Source organism: Triticum dicoccoides, chromosome 3A (genome assembly GCF_002162155.2).
Source record: "Triticum dicoccoides isolate Atlit2015 ecotype Zavitan chromosome 3A, WEW_v2.0, whole genome shotgun sequence".
NCBI lineage: Eukaryota > Viridiplantae > Streptophyta > Magnoliopsida > Poales > Poaceae > Triticum > Triticum dicoccoides.
In genome coordinates this window covers 407,504,451-407,521,110 of record NC_041384.1, presented here as the reverse complement: position 1 = coordinate 407,521,110, position 16,660 = coordinate 407,504,451, and the positions used below count along the sequence as shown (strand labels likewise).

Sequence of the window (16,660 nt, the reverse complement as noted above, 5' to 3'; positions counted from 1 at the left end):
CATGTTTTACAATATTCTAAAATCAAAATCTCAGTCACAAAGCTACCATATATAGGGCGTCGTCTGGGTCCAAATTTGATGTCATTTTTTTTTGAGGAAGTCAAATTCTTCGGTTGTGGTGCCGATGTGCGTTACTTGCGTGCTGCGCAGCTCTTTTGGAAGTATGCAATTTATCACCATGTTTCTATGTTTCTACTAGTAGCCTCCGTGATGTAAAAGCTCCGCAAAGAAAAGAAAAAAGAAGCGTATGAATGGCTTCCACGCTGAACCCTAAGAATTGACAGTAGGCCCCTTGACGGAATTAATATTCTTGGACCCATGCGTCATACACAAACCATCAGTTCCATACAAGTCTCTGGTACACGCAGCGCGGCCAATCCCCCTCTCCTCTCCTTCTCGTCGATTTTGTTTTCCTCTCCACTTCTCTCCCACCTCTCTCTGCTACGCCTACGCTCCACCCTCTCCTCCCGTCCCGCCGTTGCAGACGCATCCAACCTTCTCCTCTCGCCTCCCCCACCCAGCCACCCCTAAGGGCTCGCCCTCGCTGCGGGAGAGAGATACGCGCGCCCACCTTCCCCGGCGGCTGCGGGGAGCTAGCGCGTCACTGCCCGCGCCCAGTCGCCGTAGAGGCGGAGGCGCTTGTCGGGGGGGAACACCACCCTGGCCGGGCTCCTTTCTCGTGGGCGCCTCCGGATTTGCTAGGTTGTGGCGCCGGGTGCGGAGCCATGTCGCAATCTCAGTCTCAGTCCCAGTCCCAGTCGCAGACCAACTGGGAGGCGGATAAGATGTGAGGATATCTTCTAAAATCTTTGGTTTGTTGCATGCTTCCTTGTGTTGATTCGTGGAGTTCTGCGGTCACGGTGCTTCCTGGGCGAGCATTGTGATAGATTAGTACCTGCGAGCAGCGAGAGAGAGAGGGGAATATCGTTTTGTGGGAGTTCCTATTTCTCAGCGGTTTCCATTTAGCTCCTCTTTTCCCAGTAGGCTCAGCTTAGCGAGTAATTGCAGGCACGGTTTGTGTCCTGTATAAATTCACTTCCCTACTAGACTGTTGTGTATGTTTGTATTAGTGATTTTAGTATACAATTAATTTGGTTCCAAACCTTAGGTTTTGATGTTAGAGTTTGCGCTTTTTGTCAAAATCCATTGTGAAACGATGGTTTTTTAGTACTTCTGTATTAGTTGATAATATTTTCACGAGGGCTGAACACAAAGTAGCTTCGTTGGATGTTGCAGTTTCACAAGCCTACTAATGATAATTCTCTCGCAAAAAAAAGCCTACTAATGACAATTTTTTCTTCTGAAAAGGAGGCTGAGACCCCCGGCCTCTGCATAAAAAATGATGCACACAGCCATTTTTATTAAATTATTCAACAAAGCCTGCAAGAACAAGGGGATGTTCAGAGTTGTACTAATTATCGTGGAATTAAGCCAATGAGCATACAATGAAGCTCTGGGAGAGAGTCATTGAGCACCGCTTAAGAAGAATGACAAGCGTGACCAAAAATCAGTTTGGTTTCATGTCTGGGAGGTCGACCATGGAAGCCATTTTCTTCGTACAACTTATGGAGAGATACAAGTAGCAAAAGAAAGACATGCATATGATGTTCATTGACTTGGAGAAGGCCTATGATAAGATACCGTAGAATGTCATGTGGTGGGCCTTGGAGAAACACAAAGTCTCAACAAAGTACATTACCCTCATCAAGGACATGTACGATAATGTTGTGACAAGTGTTCGAACAAGTGATGACGACACCGATAACTTTTCCATTAAAATAGGACTGCACCAGGGGTCAGCTTTGAGCCCTTATCTTTTTTTGCTTTGGTGCTGGATGAGGTCACAAGGATACACAAAGAGATATCTCATGGTGTATGCTTTTGCGGATGATGTGGTGCTATTTGATGATAGTTGGATAGGGGTCAATAGGAAGTTAGAGCTATGAAGACAAACCATGGAATCGAAAGGTTTTAGGCTTAGTATAACTAAAACCGAGTACATGAGGTGCAGTTTTAGTACTATTAGTCACGAGGAGGAGGTTAGCCTTGATGGGCAGGTGGTGCCTCAAAAGGACACCTTTCGATATTTGGGGTCAATGTTGCAGAAGGATGGGGATATTGATGAAGATGTGAACCATCGAATTAAAGCCGGATGGATGAAGTGGCACCAAGCTTTTGCGTTCTCTATGACAAGAGAGTGCCACAAAAGCTAAAAGACAGGTTCTATAGGACGTCTATTCGACCTGCAATGTTGTATGGCGCTGTGTGTTGGCCGACTAAAATCTGACATGTTCAATAGTTAGGTGTAGCGGAGATGCGCATGTTGAGATGGATGTGTGGTTACACAAGGAAGGGCCGGATCCGAAATGATGATATACGTGATAGAGTTGGGGTAACACTGATTGAAGAGAAGCTTGTCCAACATCGACTGAGATGGTTGGGGCATATTCAGCATAGGCCTCCAGAAGCTCCAGTGCATAGCAGACGGTGAAAGCGTGCTGATAATGTCATGGAAGATCGGGGTAGACCGAGGTTGACATGGAAGGAGTCCGTAAAGAGAGATCTGAAGGACTAGAGTATCACCAAAGAACTAGCCATGGATAGGGGTGCGTGGAAGCTTGCTATCCTTCTGCCAGAACCATGAGTTGGTTGCGAGATCTTATGGGTTTCAGCTATAGCCTACCCCAACTTGTTTGGGACTAAAGGCTTTGTTGAAGCTTTGTTGTTGGTGTTGTATTCAAGGAAGCCTGACAAAAAGAATACATCGATCAACCCAAAGCCATCTCGATTGTGACTACTGTCGCTACCCTACAAGCTCAATGATGGGAGTTGCCATGATCAGGGCCATGTGTCCTGACCTCTCACTGAAGCACCACCATCTAGATCCGGAGGCCTCACCAAGCCGCCCAACAGCGAGCCGGGAGCACAAACCGGTCCAATAGACCCTCATGCACTGCATGCGCATGCTCCGGAAGCCGCCGCCGTCTTCAGGACAGGGACCATGCATAACCCTCACCGGGCCTGTCGTTGACATCACCATGACGCCAAATAGTGCCACCACCCTGCGTGCGTCCATCATCCCGCGTCCGTAGCCAAGACTCAGCTGCGCCACGCCGCCAAGACCAGCCGTCGTCGATGTGGTAGATGCAACACCTCTCCACCTCCTGGCTCCTCTAGCCAACACCTGTTCCAAAATGATGCCCCTCGAGAAGTTAACACGGTTTTCACGGGCAGTTGCACCACTCCAAACCCGCAGCTGACTAGATCTGTGCGAGCCGCGCAGTGAAGGTGCACGCAGCCGCCGGAACGCCGGCAATGGGACTCCAGCTGCCCCTCACCGGCCCTATGCGCCGCCGGCCGACCAAGAGCCACACCGATGACGGATCTAGGCAAGGATCAGATCTACGGCCCACCGCCACCAACTGTCGCCAAAGAAGCAACATGCCATGGAGGCGGCAACCATCGCCACACAACTAGGGCCGCCCGCCCTGGCCGTCGCACATGATCTCCCCACAGGCACTGCCCTAGCCGCACCATGGGGTCACCGCCGTGAACCACCCACCCAGGCACCTTCAGCGCCTGGCCCGCCGCCACCGTGGCCAACACCGGCGACAACGACAGTAGGGGAAACGCCTAGGTAGGTGGGCTTTTGGCGGCGCTAGGGTTGGGCCCCTGGCGTTGCCCTGGGGAGCGACGTGAGGAGCGTTTTTTCTTTTTGACGAGGCCATCTGTATTGTGGCCACGCCTACTAACGATGATTGGTGGTAATGATTTGTGGTTCATGTGTAGTAGGCTGCTCTACCTAAATATTTTATGTGAATAGTAAAAGGTCACAATTTTTAAAGCGCTAGTATAGAACACATTAGGACTTGCTTTTTAAGCTTCTAGCTCATCATTAATTTGTTATTGAGAATGTTAGAACATAAAATAAAGTTAATGCAGTACATTCCTCGTTTTCTGATGACAGTTTACTTGTGAATTCGAACTTATCTGGTTCAAACTTCAACATCCATTTCCAGAAATAAACGATTGATTGTCTAATAAAACAGGTTGGATGTCTACATATATGACTATTTCGTGAAGAGAAATTTGCAGGAAACTGCAAAAGCCTTCCAAACGGAAGGGAAGGTCTCACCAGATCCAGTTGGTATGTACCTCTCAGCAAGTTGACATGAAGCTATTTTAGTAAGTAGGTTTTTAGTTTCCTCATATCGAGTGCTACTGTTCACTTTCTGCGGTTATCTTTCTCATAGCAATTGATGCTCCTGGTGGCTTCCTTTTTGAATGGTGGTCGGTATTTTGGGATATATTCATAGCAAGAACAAATGAGAAGCATTCAGATATTGCAGCATCATATATTCAGGTACGTACCTTTGCTCTTTCTTTCTATAATATATTATCCACTTCATGGGTAAAACTTAAAAAACCTGGTTCTAAAAGGAAAAATGGAAAATACCACAATGATGTATTGTTTCATTTTTGTACCACCAAAATATCACAGAGAACAGGATTGTATCACTTCCGCTAGTATGACGTGGCCAGCTATAGATCTGCCAAATTTGACCCCTCTATTACCTTCCTTCCAAAGCTCTCTATTACCTTCCTTCCCAATGCTTCCTATTCCCTACACTGATCTGAGCTCTGTTTCTTCTCCTCTCCACTACTCTGAGCTTTAACACCTAATTCTCTCTACAATTAGCCTGTTGATGCTACTCTTTTCCCCAAGCTTGTGACTTCTCTTCTCACTCCCCAAGTTTGCATCTTTCTTCTTGTTTCTTCATCTGTCAATTGGTCCAAATTTCTTTTTAAGAACATTTCGATTGGGTAAATAGGCTTCAACTTTTGTCAATGTTTAAGAAATTTCAAGGCCGCCTCCTCTGGAAGGATACAACTGGGATCGCGGTGGGTACATTACACATTACACCGCACCAAGCATAGCAGCCACCAGTTAAAAATATCAGAGGAACCATGAAATTCGGAAAATTATGAAACATAAAATAAAACTAGAAAAATCATATTTTCAAGTAAATTTTAGGAGAACCCATAGAAGTTCATACAAATGAAGATATACTTTATTGTGCCCTGTCAGACTCAGTTAGTGAAAGCAAGGGAACATCAACATGAGCATCAGCAACAACAGCAATCTCAGCAGCAAACTCAGCAGCAGCAGCAGCAACAACAGCACCACCAACAGCAGCAGCAGCAGCAACAACAACAACAACACCAACAACAGCAACAACACCACCACCACCACCACCAACAATCTCAGCAGCAGCAACAATCTCAACAGCATCAACAAATACAAATGCAGCAAATGTTGTTACAGAGAGCTGCACAGCAGCAGCAGCAGCAGCGTAGAGATGGTTCTAATCTTCTTAATGGCACTGCAAGTGGGCTTTCTGGAATTGATCCTTTAATGCGACAAAACCCAGCAACTGCGAATGCTATGGCAGCAAAAATGTATGAGGAGAGGTTAAAGCTCCCTTCTCAAAGGGATTCTCTGGATGAGGCATCGGTGAAGGTATCACTCCTACTGGATCTTGTTTCTTATGTTTTGGTTGATTCCTCGCGAAAGTAACACTATTTGGAAATGCACTAAGCACGGCAGCAGGGTGGCGCCTAGTGCCTAGGCACTGACTAGCTGGGTTAGGTAGCCTCCTGGGCGGGCAAGGTTGGATGGGTGATCCTAGTGCCTAAACACCGCCTAGGTGGGGTAGAAACCCCCTTATAGAACAGTGAAAATCAGTAAAATGTTTATTTGTATTGTGAAAATTCCAGGTGCAGCAAAGGTATGGGGAAAATGCTGGCCAAGCACTTGATCCAAACCAAACGTCGTTGAAAGCAGCCGCAGGCGGACAATCTTCAGGGTAATTTCTGAACTTGTAGATTATGTGTGCATTGACAAGCTTGCATGAGACGGTAGAAAATGGAAATCAGGGAAAACAATAAATTGTTATGAGTGCATAGTTCTTGTTGGAGAGCTCTCGTTTGCATCATATCCTGGGCTAGGATTTGTCCTTTCTCTGTAGCATGATTGGCATCTTTGTGATCGAACAGGCACATAAAACATTAAGCGCAAGGTGCATTCGAGAATTTACCTTATTTTTTCTAGATTGTTCGTCCTGGAAACTTCGTATATCTTTCTTTGTCCAAATTCAGATCATAGTAGCCCTGGAGCATTTGAAAATTTTAATCATACTTTCATTCTGAATTTGTTTTTTTTCATCGATTGATTGTACCTCGAGGATCAACGGATGTTACACTTCTGTTTGTGCTATTGCTATGAAGTGGTTTCGTCGACACGACAGCGCCTTGAGGATGAAGTCCCTGACAGAGGATGTTTTAATTATATTTCTTGCTTAATCTTAATGGTCGCAATAGGCCTCTTTATATCAGGTCCTCCTCACAAATACGGAGAAGATCTGTATACTGCCGAACATGCCTAACTATCACTCCCTCCATTCCAAATTAATTGAAGTTCTAACTTTTCTCTAAGTCAAACTTCTTCAAATTTGCCCAAGTCTATCTACGGAACTAGATTAGTCTACTTATATCTACTCCCTCTGTCCCTATTTACATGGCGCACATGTATTTCGAGGTTTAATTTTCGCCATCAATTTGACCAACAAATCATAGGTTATAGGTCACAAAATTATGCTGTTCAATTAGTATTAAAATGTACTCCCTCCGTCCCACAATATAAGATCGTTTTTCAAGTTATGTTAGCTTGAAAAACGATCTTATATTGTGGGACGGAGGGAGTAGTTTCCAATGGTGTAATATTAATGACAATATGACATATACTTTATATATTGTGGGTGAAAATTGGATCACCAATAATGAGGGCGCCATGAGGGATGGAGGGAGAGGCAACCTGGTGCATGTAGCTCCCGCTTGCGCAGGGTCCAGGGAAGGGTCCGACCACTTTGGGTCTATAGTACGCAGCCTTTCCTACATTTCTGTAAGAGGCTGTTTTCAGGACTTGAACCCATGACCTCATGGTCACAAGGCAGCAGCTTTACCACTGCGCCAAGGCAGGGAGTATCATAAAATATTTTTTGTAATATATATATGATGTAAATATTGGCCCAATTTTCTATAGACTTGATCAAATGTAGAGAAGTTTGACTTAGGAAAAGCTAGTACTCAATTAATTTGGAATGGAGGGAGTAGATTAGTATACGGGACAAAAATCGTTATTTATAAAAGTTAATATACTTATTTAACTTTTATGTTTTGATTGGGAGGGTACATATCTTTCTGTTGCTACAGGACACAACTGTTCACATCACACTCTTTTCTTCACATGACTGCTATAGATTATGTTTAGACTTTAGTGCTTTGCAATGTTGTTGTGGATAAGCAGCAGACAACTGTAAGGTTACAGTTTTTGATTACGTAGAAGGTATGTTACTTCGTTCAGTAGTGGAAGTACCATGAGTCCATGACCTGCCATGAGTCATGAATCATGATTGGGCCTTAGAGTAAAAATGCTAATCAAACCATAAGGAATAACTGTTCATGTTGGCTCATGCAAATAAGATATGGTGCATTTGCTTTCAAATAGTATTGAAATTTTACCTTTGATAGGCAAATTTTGCATGGAGCTGTTGGTGGATTGTCAGGTGCTCTGCAACAGGTTCAGGCAAGAAGCCCACAAATGCCTATGCAAGAACAGGTTACATATAGTTTTCTCATTGCTTCTCGTAATTATGCCCAGTGCCAAAACTAGATAGAGAAGAGCGGGCCTTACAGGTTTTAGTTTCTTATCTGCTATCATATTTTATTCTTTACAGAGTATCAAAACTGAGATCAATCCAGTTTTGACACCCAGAAGTGCAGGTCCCGAGGGATCATTCATTGGTGTCCAAGGTAATAGTTTGTCCAGCTTATTGCCTGGATTTGCTGTTGCGTCAGTTAACTATTCAAACTTCAGCTTACACTATTTTCTTGCTCAAACTGTTTTTAGTGCTTGGTTTGCTAAGCTTAATTCAGATGTCATTTTAAACAGGATCTAGTCAAGGTGGAAGCAATTTGACTCTGAAAGGTTGGCCACTCACGGTACGTTTTATCTTATGACCACACTTTATTTCTTATCGTGTATGTGCTCTGCTTATGATTTATGGTCCTATTGTGGATTCGGTTTTGGCTGTTTATATGCATAGGGGTTGAGGCACATGCTCGATGCGGCTGCATAATGCAGGGGCACAGTTATATTATTTAAACAAATAATTTAGTTTTCATAGAACTGCAATTGTAGCCCCTCCTTTTTCTGGTGACGTATGATAAACCCTTGCCAAGTGCAGACGCTCCAGGAATATTTAACTTTCTAACATCAACTATTTTTCTTTTTTGCGTGGCACTCTGGTAGAGTGCCAGATGCAAGATGTGTACTTGCACCTGAAGATCCACTTTGTGAATGCTTGCAACATGGAGGGAGGGAGGGAGGGGTGTGATATTCCATTAACCGATACAGTACAAAATATTGAAATCTAGTGCTCATGAGGTTCAACTCAGTAACCCGCAATCGGATCGGTTTGTTCCGGCAGTAGCCAAACCACTGCTGGGTGGCCTTGGTGGCCATTCTGAACGAAAATACCAACGTCTCCACATACCTTAATGGTTGCACTGCTTGAGGAAGCTTGTGATTTTTTGCCTACTGACCTAGCTCTTGTTCGTTACATGTTGCCCTCTTGTTGCCAGTTTCTAATTCTGTTACTGATTCTGGGGTATCCTTAGCAAGCACATTTTTGCAGTTTGTGAACAATGAATTCTTTGGGCTGTTATGCAGCGCACGTGTGCATTCAGCAGTTGGGGAAGCAACAAACAATTTGTGTACTTTCTGAGTATACTCTAAACCATGTGATTGACATTGATTGCTCTAACATGGGTGCTATCTTGCAAATTCTGTTGTAACATATACACCTTTTACTTACCAGGGCCTCGACCAGCTTCGCTCTGGTATCCTGCAGCCGAAGTCATTTATGCAATCTCCACAACAACAATTTCAACAGCTCCAATTTCTGAATCCACAACAGCAACATCAGCTTTTGATGCAAGCGCAGCAAAACATGGCTTCCCCTACAGTTAGTGATGTTGATACCAGAAGATTAAGGATGCTTCTTAACAATAGAAATATGGCCATGGGGCAGGATGGGCAGACAAACAGTGGTGTGGATATTATTCCAAATATTGGTTCTCCTAGCCAAAGTGGTGGATCACGTACAGATATAGACATGCTAATAAAGGTATGTTCTATGACGTCCTACCTGTCAGGGGCTAATTTTCTGCAGCTAATCACGGGACTGTCTATTTGACAATCGACTGAAAATGAATTCACCTTCATTCAACTTTTTCAACCGCTGACAAGCAGATAACAGCTACACAGAACTACCAACCAAAAATACATGTAATGAAAACTGTATTTGATGTACATGACTACTGTAACAACAGTAGTACTAGAATAGTAAACCCATGTGAATAAAAAATATGATTGAAACAGTGTGGAATGCTTGTGAGGAGAATGCTTATACCAAACACACGTAGACAAAATAAATAAACACTCACAATACATACTATTGGCTTGGAGGGAGTGCTATTACCCTACATACATGAACAAACTGGGAGTTCAATCACAGCACGTGATTGGACAGACAAAACATTCGGTGAAGCCAAATTAAAAATCAGTCGATTGAAATTAGCAATTCTGAATCCATAATATAAGGTTTTCTTTATGAGGTATTATATTTACCTAGTTGAAGCCATAATGAGGCTTCTTAGTTTCTTACTCTCTCTTTCTGAATAAGAGGTTCTTAAGTTTGACTAAGTTCATACAAAGAAAAAGATCGACATCTACAATACCAAATAAATATGTATGTGTGTGTATAAATCTGAACTCAAAACATACATGTTTTCGTAGTGTATGTATGTGGTATTTTAGATCCTGATAATTTTACTGTAAACTTGGTCAAACTTAAAATTTTAACTTAGGAGAAAACTAATACGCCTTCTTACATTTTTGGAAGGAGAGAGTATTATACAGAGACTGTATTCCCAGTTTGTTTACAGAAGGATGGAACACGAACATCCTAGCCAAATGGCACATCTACTCAGAACTGATCAAAATGAAACATATTCAGCTTTAGTTTCCATCCATTAGGCCTTTTTACTTGTCCACCAGTATTTTCCTTTCATAACATTTTCTTTCATACATTCAAGAACTAAACAGAGAACGATTTCTACTCCTTTATTTTTGTAGACCTTTCCATTCCTTCTATTTGAAGTGCTGCAACTGTTGTACTTTTCTCATCATCTTATCTGTATACTATTACTGCCTGTATGAGTGAAGCTGACCAGGCAAACAATCTTAGAAACCAGGAACTGCTGTTGTTCCTTTGATGGCTAAATCTACAGCAGAAAAGTTATTTTCTATTATTCTATTAACTATGCTCTTTCTCTCCTTATATGGGCGTTTCTATGTAGTAGAAGAAAATTGCTCATTTACAACAGCAACAACAGCTTCAGCAATCTACAGTCTCCAGTCAGCAATCTCAGAGCTCAAATCAGCTTCTCCAGCAACAGGAAAAGCCTGGAGTTGGATGCATGCCTATTGATGGAAGCATACCAAACTCTTTTGTAGTAGCTGACCTAGTATGTTACTGTTATGCAAATACAATGTTTTCAGCAGATGATGTTTATATTAATATTTTAAATTTAACATACTACTGCTTATTTATGCTGCAATGTGGAGGAGTGACGGTCTTAATGGTTGTAGATATACCTTTATTTGCCTCTTTATTGAGATATTAACGATAAATCAATCTTATAATGAAGCACGCATCTCATTTCAGTCGCATGTTTTAAATTGGCCACATACAACTACAGCGCTGAGTGCTTAATAAGTGTTAGGATCTCAAGTTTTGGATGGTGTTCTGTGCAGACACATTTGGTAACCTACGATAACTTGACAAGACAATAAGAGCATTGTTTTGCTCTTTGTAAAGACATGCTAGCAGTTCTCAGATTTTGCACAGTATATTTGAACTGCAATTGACCATGCTACCTTGCCACTTGTTTTAAGTATTACTCTGATGTTCAGTACGTAATTTCCTATGGAGTTTCAGTTTTTTGTTGTCCTGCGGTTAGTATGCCCCCTTTGAGCTTTCACTATTACTCATGGTTCTGTGATACATCTGTCAGAAAATATGGGTAATCATTCCAATTGTTTTAGATTAGTAAATTTGATATTAATTCGATTTTAGTGGTTCAAACACTGACATTGTTCTCTTTGTGGTTCAGGCATCAAAGAAGAGAAAGAAACCTGTCTCCTCTAGTAGAGCTAATAGTTCAGGAACAGCAAATACTGCTGGGCCATCTCCAAGTTCTGCACCTTCGACGCCTTCCACTCACACACCAGGAGATGCAATGTCCATGCCACAGCTGCTGCATAATGGTGGTCCATCAAAACCATTGATGATGTTTGGTTCTGATGGCACTGGAAGCTTGACCTCTCCAGTAAACCCACTGGTATTTATACTGTGAAATCAGACATTCTCCTTGTAAAGTGTCATTAGCACATTGCCTCTGTCAGTGAGATGACAGAAGTACTTAATTTCAGGGTGATGTGGACCGTTTGCTGGAAGATGGCTCCTTGGATGAAAATGTAGACTCATTTTTATCACAGGAGGACATGGATCCTCGGGAAACCATGGGATGCTGCATTGATGCCAGTAAAGGTATGTTTTGTTTCCCTCTGATACATGGTTTTTCTTGAGTTGACTCTTTCGCCTGAACAAATAGATTGGCCTACCTGTAACAATCGCCGTATTTCCCACGCATATTCCTTTGGAATGTCTGCGTGATTCTTGGTTTCAACAAGTTGCAATTCCTTTGTTTCTTTGAGAGAGATTGATTCGCGTGATTGTATCAGATAACTTGTTAAATAAAAAAATGTGTACAGTGTATCTTTTGCAAGATGTAATGCTTTTGAGTCTTTAGTTCTGTTGTAGTTAATTATTATCAGTTTACTAAGCATGCTATCATACTTGTGGTTATGAGAGCAAACTGTAGGAAAGGACACTTTGGAAAAATAATTTTCCGTGTTGTATGTTGTATCACCTTCCCAAAACCTACTTCCTATGGCCTATTCAGTTTGAAGAGGTTTGGCAGGGATTAAGAGGACTTAGCAGGGAATATAGCTCAATTCCTTGCCAATCGCTCTTAATCCATGGCAATTCCTGCCAAACCTAAAAGCGGCTAGTAGATCCCAGGGGGCGCTTCTGCTGAGCCATCGTTGTGACTTGATCAAGCCCTTTTTGCTCAAAATCCCATTGCAGCACCTGCCAAGCTCAATGTCAATCAAATTTAGAATTTGACATTTCATTACCCCACTACTATCGCATATTTGCATGCGCCTTAAGTTAAATTCTTACATAATTCCCTTGGAATCAATCTCTTCTAATTTGGCGGAGGATACATCCATTGCTGGTTAGTAGTGAATTGTGATGACAGTAAAGGTGACAGGAAGTGACCCGGTGCCCCCTAGCAGGTGGTGTTCTTTGGGACTAATTGGTTTCTTTGAGCTTAATACATGGGAGAATAGCTGATTTGGCGAAGAATTAATGTGGATGTGTTTGGTCTGGGATTCATTTGCTACATAGGACAGGAGTATGCTGATAAATGATTCTATATGCTGTGGGGTGCCATGGACTTGTTTCATTCTACTCGGTTGCAAATTATTTTGATGGGGTGACTCATTGCCCAGTGTCTCTATTGCAGGGTCTGGTTTCTCCGAGGTTGCAAAAGCCCGTGCGAGTACAGGCAAAGTTAGCTGTTGCCATTTCTCGTCAGACGGAAAACTGCTCGCCACCGGAGGCCACGATAAAAAGGCATGGACACCAACATAAAAGTAATTGTGAATATACTGGTGCTAAAGAAACTGGAAGCTTATACCCGCTTTCGTATTTTTCAGGCTGTTTTATGGTTTACAGATGCCCTAAACCCCAAATCTACATTAGAAGAGCACTCGATGCTTATTACAGATGTTCGATTTAGCCCAAGCATGACCCGCCTTGCAACATCTTCCTTTGACAAAACTGTGCGGGTTTGGGATGCTGACAATGTATACCTATTTCTAACTACTGTCTCTCTTACGTTTCACAAGATGTCATATACCTTAAAATGCACTGACTAATTAATTGACTATATACAGCCAGATTATTCACTCCGCACTTTCACGGGTCATTCAGTGTCTGTTAAGTCGCTTGATTTTCATTCAAATAAAGAAGACATCGTTTGCTCCTGTGATAGTGATGGGGAAGTGCGCTGCTGGAGCATAAACAATGGTAGCTGTGTGACGTGCGTTAGGGTCTTCAGCGTATGCAGCCCTTTTTCTCTCCCAAACATTTCTTGTTTGTCAAGGATGTTCTTTTATAATGCGCTGAAACATTCTCCTGTTATCGGCATCTTATCCCAGGGAGGTGCAACTCAGTTGAGATATCAACCTCGTCAAGGGAAATATCTTGCAGCTGCCTCTGAGAAGATGATATCAATATTGGATGCAGAAACACTACAAGTGTGTAGGAATGCCTTAAAGGTTCGTTACCAGAGATCATAGTCAAACACATCCTTGAATTGTTTTCAACTTTTCAGAGTTACTTGTGTATTTGCTATGTGTACTTTATGCTATACCATGCCTTTTCTTTTCTTCTTCTGTGCCCCCACCTGTGTAGCATTTAACAAATGTCTTACTAGAAACACACTGAGAAAATTTGGTTGCGATGTTGGGTTATTTGCAACATATATGGACACTAAACATAGGTTTGTCAGAAATCATTCTGCTCATTTGGGAGTTCAGCTGATTTGGCAGCCTCCATTTTGCATAGGTTGTATGTAAATGGTCACAGTATTTTAAATAGCTAGCCACTGCTACACTATAGGTTTTTTTTTTTGCAGCCTAATAGCTACGTTATGGCACCTTGCATCACTATTCTAGCGTATCTATTTGCCTTGAGTAAAAGCAGCATTAGCTGAAGCTATTCCTTGTAGATGGTAATGGGCCAAAACAGCAACCGTTTTCAATTCTAGTTATAAAACTAAGCCCAGAAAGAATATGCATACGAGTATACAAGACATCAATTGAAAAATCAGAAAGCCTACTAGTATGGCATCCAAAATCTTGTTTCGACCGATGCTACTTTGAATGGTTGTAATGCTACTCTAACTGACTTGGTAGTTGTAGACTTGAGACATGGTGCTATATGTGTGTGTGTGTGTGTGTGTGTGTGTGTGTGTGTATGGTTTCTTAGTTCTGTTGACTGACATTTTTAAGCGTGCATATGATATTATTAATATTTTGATCAATAAGACGCTATTTGAAATAGCTTCCACGATAGCTAGCAATAGCTGCTGTTGCTATAGCTCGGAGCCTCGGACCTTGCCATGAAAAATGCGATTCAAAACATTGATCATATTTTTAAACAAACATTTACGTACATAAACCTTACTCCACAACCTAGATACATGAATTTTTTTCAATCTTTTTTGAAAATTTTCAGAAGAGACTTGCATCACAAAAACTGGCGAGGGGGTAAAGTGATGCAGGATAGCGAGACCCACAAAAAGTTTGTGGGGCTGGGGGTGAGCCAGGAATAGTTTTAGGATGGATAAGGGGACTTGTGTGAGAATTTATCTGATCAGATCTTGTATGATACTGTATAAGATTTATTATAGGATTGTTGCAGTAATAGTGTTCATTTTGGCCCATGTCTTTTAGCTAGACCGTTGCCACTACAAATCAGATCATCATTACACTGGTTTGGCTAGGCCTTCGAATGTTTGATGAATGGGGATTAGCAAATATATTTATCGAGTATCTTGCCTGCTTGCAATCCAAGTTTCCAAAACAATTCGATGTTGTCAGCTTGGTATCGCAATTAACGTTGCTTTCATCAGTGTGGTGCTCACTGTAATAGGAACTTTTGTTCATGTGTAGGGACACATAAAGAACATCGAGTCGATTTGTTGGGATGCTGCGGGTGACTATCTGGCCTCTGTAAGTGAAGATTCTGTCAAGGTGTGGTCATTTACTTCAGGAAATGATGGCGAGTGTGTGAATGAGTTGAATTGCAGTGGAAATAAGTTCAATTCATGTGTTTTTCACCCGAATTATCCGTCATTGCTTGTAATTGGTTGTTACGAGGTAAGCTCTCTCATATCTTATGAGGTCGTTACTTATGAGGCCCAAGTTGATCCATTTCGTGTTGACATTTTTATTGTGTCTGTGTATCATTGATATCTTGCAGTCCTTGGAACTTTGGGACATAAGGGAGAAGAATACGGTGACCATCAGCAACGCCCATGACGGCTTAATTGCAGCCCTAGCTGCATCAAATGCATCAGGATTGGTCGCTTCAGTAAGTCATGATAAGCTTGTCAAGCTCTGGAAGTGAGAACAGGGAGCAACCTTCCTTCTACATCACATTTTACAAGTTGGTCCCTGTGGACATCTGTCGTCTGGTTCCAGCCAACGTTGTATGATGTAGAAACAGGGCGGTTTCTGCCGCAGATAAACACATGACGAGGGCAGCTAACGAAAATGTCTTCAAGCTATCTGTGTTCAAGAACTAACCCAATTTGATGTCGTCCCAGTTGCTGCATGTGCCCTTGGATAGGTTTGTAACTATCCTTGTAGAATGTACCATACTCTGTAGTGGCCTGCGCAAACTCTAGAGTGTTGTTATCATTGAATGGTCACAAGCACAGATGCCTTTATGTATTTGCTGATTCTGACTGCATTTTTCTCAACTGCGTTTGCTCTTATTTCCCCTTTCTCTTTGTGTGCCTCCAAATTCTCCAATGCTCTTCTTTTGCATATTTGTTGGATGGCGATTGAGATGCCAGAACAAAAGTGTCGACTCGACTGGTCTAAACTGGGTTGGCGGTTACTGCGGCCTCTATTCTTCGGGAAACATTCCGTCGTCCTTGGTTTACATGAATTTTATGGGAATTCTAAAGGATGGTTTGCATAGCAAAAATCCCTTTGAAGCACTTTGGTTTGTAGGAATCGGTTCCTATTCCAATCCTTCACATTTTCAAAGACATTAGCTTAGATCAATGGAAAAATTTCTTACCCTATACATCAAATGACATTTCTTCCTTCATAAATAACTCGAACAATGCCTGTGTGTTGCAACGGGATATAAATATCTATCGATCTACTCCCTCCATTTTCATATACAAGGCCACTATGGAATATACATTTTGCATCTATACAAGGCCACCAACAGTGATCGAGGCAAAGTTAATGCTATTTTCTCGTACTAACAACCTGTTTAATACTTGCATGCATGTAGTCATAATGACAGTAGCTACTTTCTCCACTCAGTCTCTTTGCATGCATGTGGACTATTAATGATTCCAGTAAACAAGAAGAAAAGTTGACTTGTAAAGCACTCATTAAATTTTATATTAGTACCTGTAATATGAGTTTGTGGCTTTGTATACAAAAATGGAGGAAGTATTATATAATTAAGACAAAAGGCAAACAAGCCATTATATTCGTCCACATATGCTAATATTATTTGTACCGTTAGATTAGAATACTAATGGCTGAGATTTAAAAGATTTTGCGTAACATAATAATATGTATGTATACGCATAT

At 41.9% G+C, this 16,660-nt stretch overlaps 1 protein-coding gene across 1 annotated transcript; it reads left to right on the top strand.

The window, feature by feature from the left end:
- Positions 1-377: 377 nt before the first annotated feature.
- LOC119268345 (transcriptional corepressor LEUNIG-like) lies at positions 378-15,824 on the top strand. Its single transcript, XM_037549955.1, has 18 exons — positions 378-787; positions 4,050-4,147; positions 4,254-4,363; positions 5,090-5,521; positions 5,779-5,867; positions 7,591-7,678; positions 7,797-7,872; positions 8,012-8,061; positions 8,940-9,248; positions 10,486-10,650; positions 11,299-11,526; positions 11,618-11,735; positions 12,778-12,887; positions 12,971-13,120; positions 13,211-13,375; positions 13,475-13,594; positions 14,993-15,199; positions 15,303-15,824. The coding sequence occupies exons 1-18, from the start codon at positions 726-728 to the stop codon at positions 15,447-15,449; spliced, it is 2,724 nt and encodes a 907-aa protein (XP_037405852.1). The 5' UTR covers positions 378-725; the 3' UTR covers positions 15,450-15,824.
- Positions 15,825-16,660: the final 836 nt, after the last annotated feature.

Bases quoted from the DNA above. Each gene is read 5' to 3' on its own strand.
- LOC119268345 (XM_037549955.1), top strand. From the start codon at position 726: ATGTCGCAATCTCAGTCTCAGTCCCAGTCCCAGTCGCAGACCAACTGG. The intron at 4,148-4,253 runs GTATGTACCTCT...TCTTTCTCATAG, and splicing joins GGTCTCACCAGATCCAGTTG to CAATTGATGCTCCTGGTGGC. The intron at 15,200-15,302 runs GTAAGCTCTCTC...GATATCTTGCAG, and splicing joins TTGTAATTGGTTGTTACGAG to TCCTTGGAACTTTGGGACAT.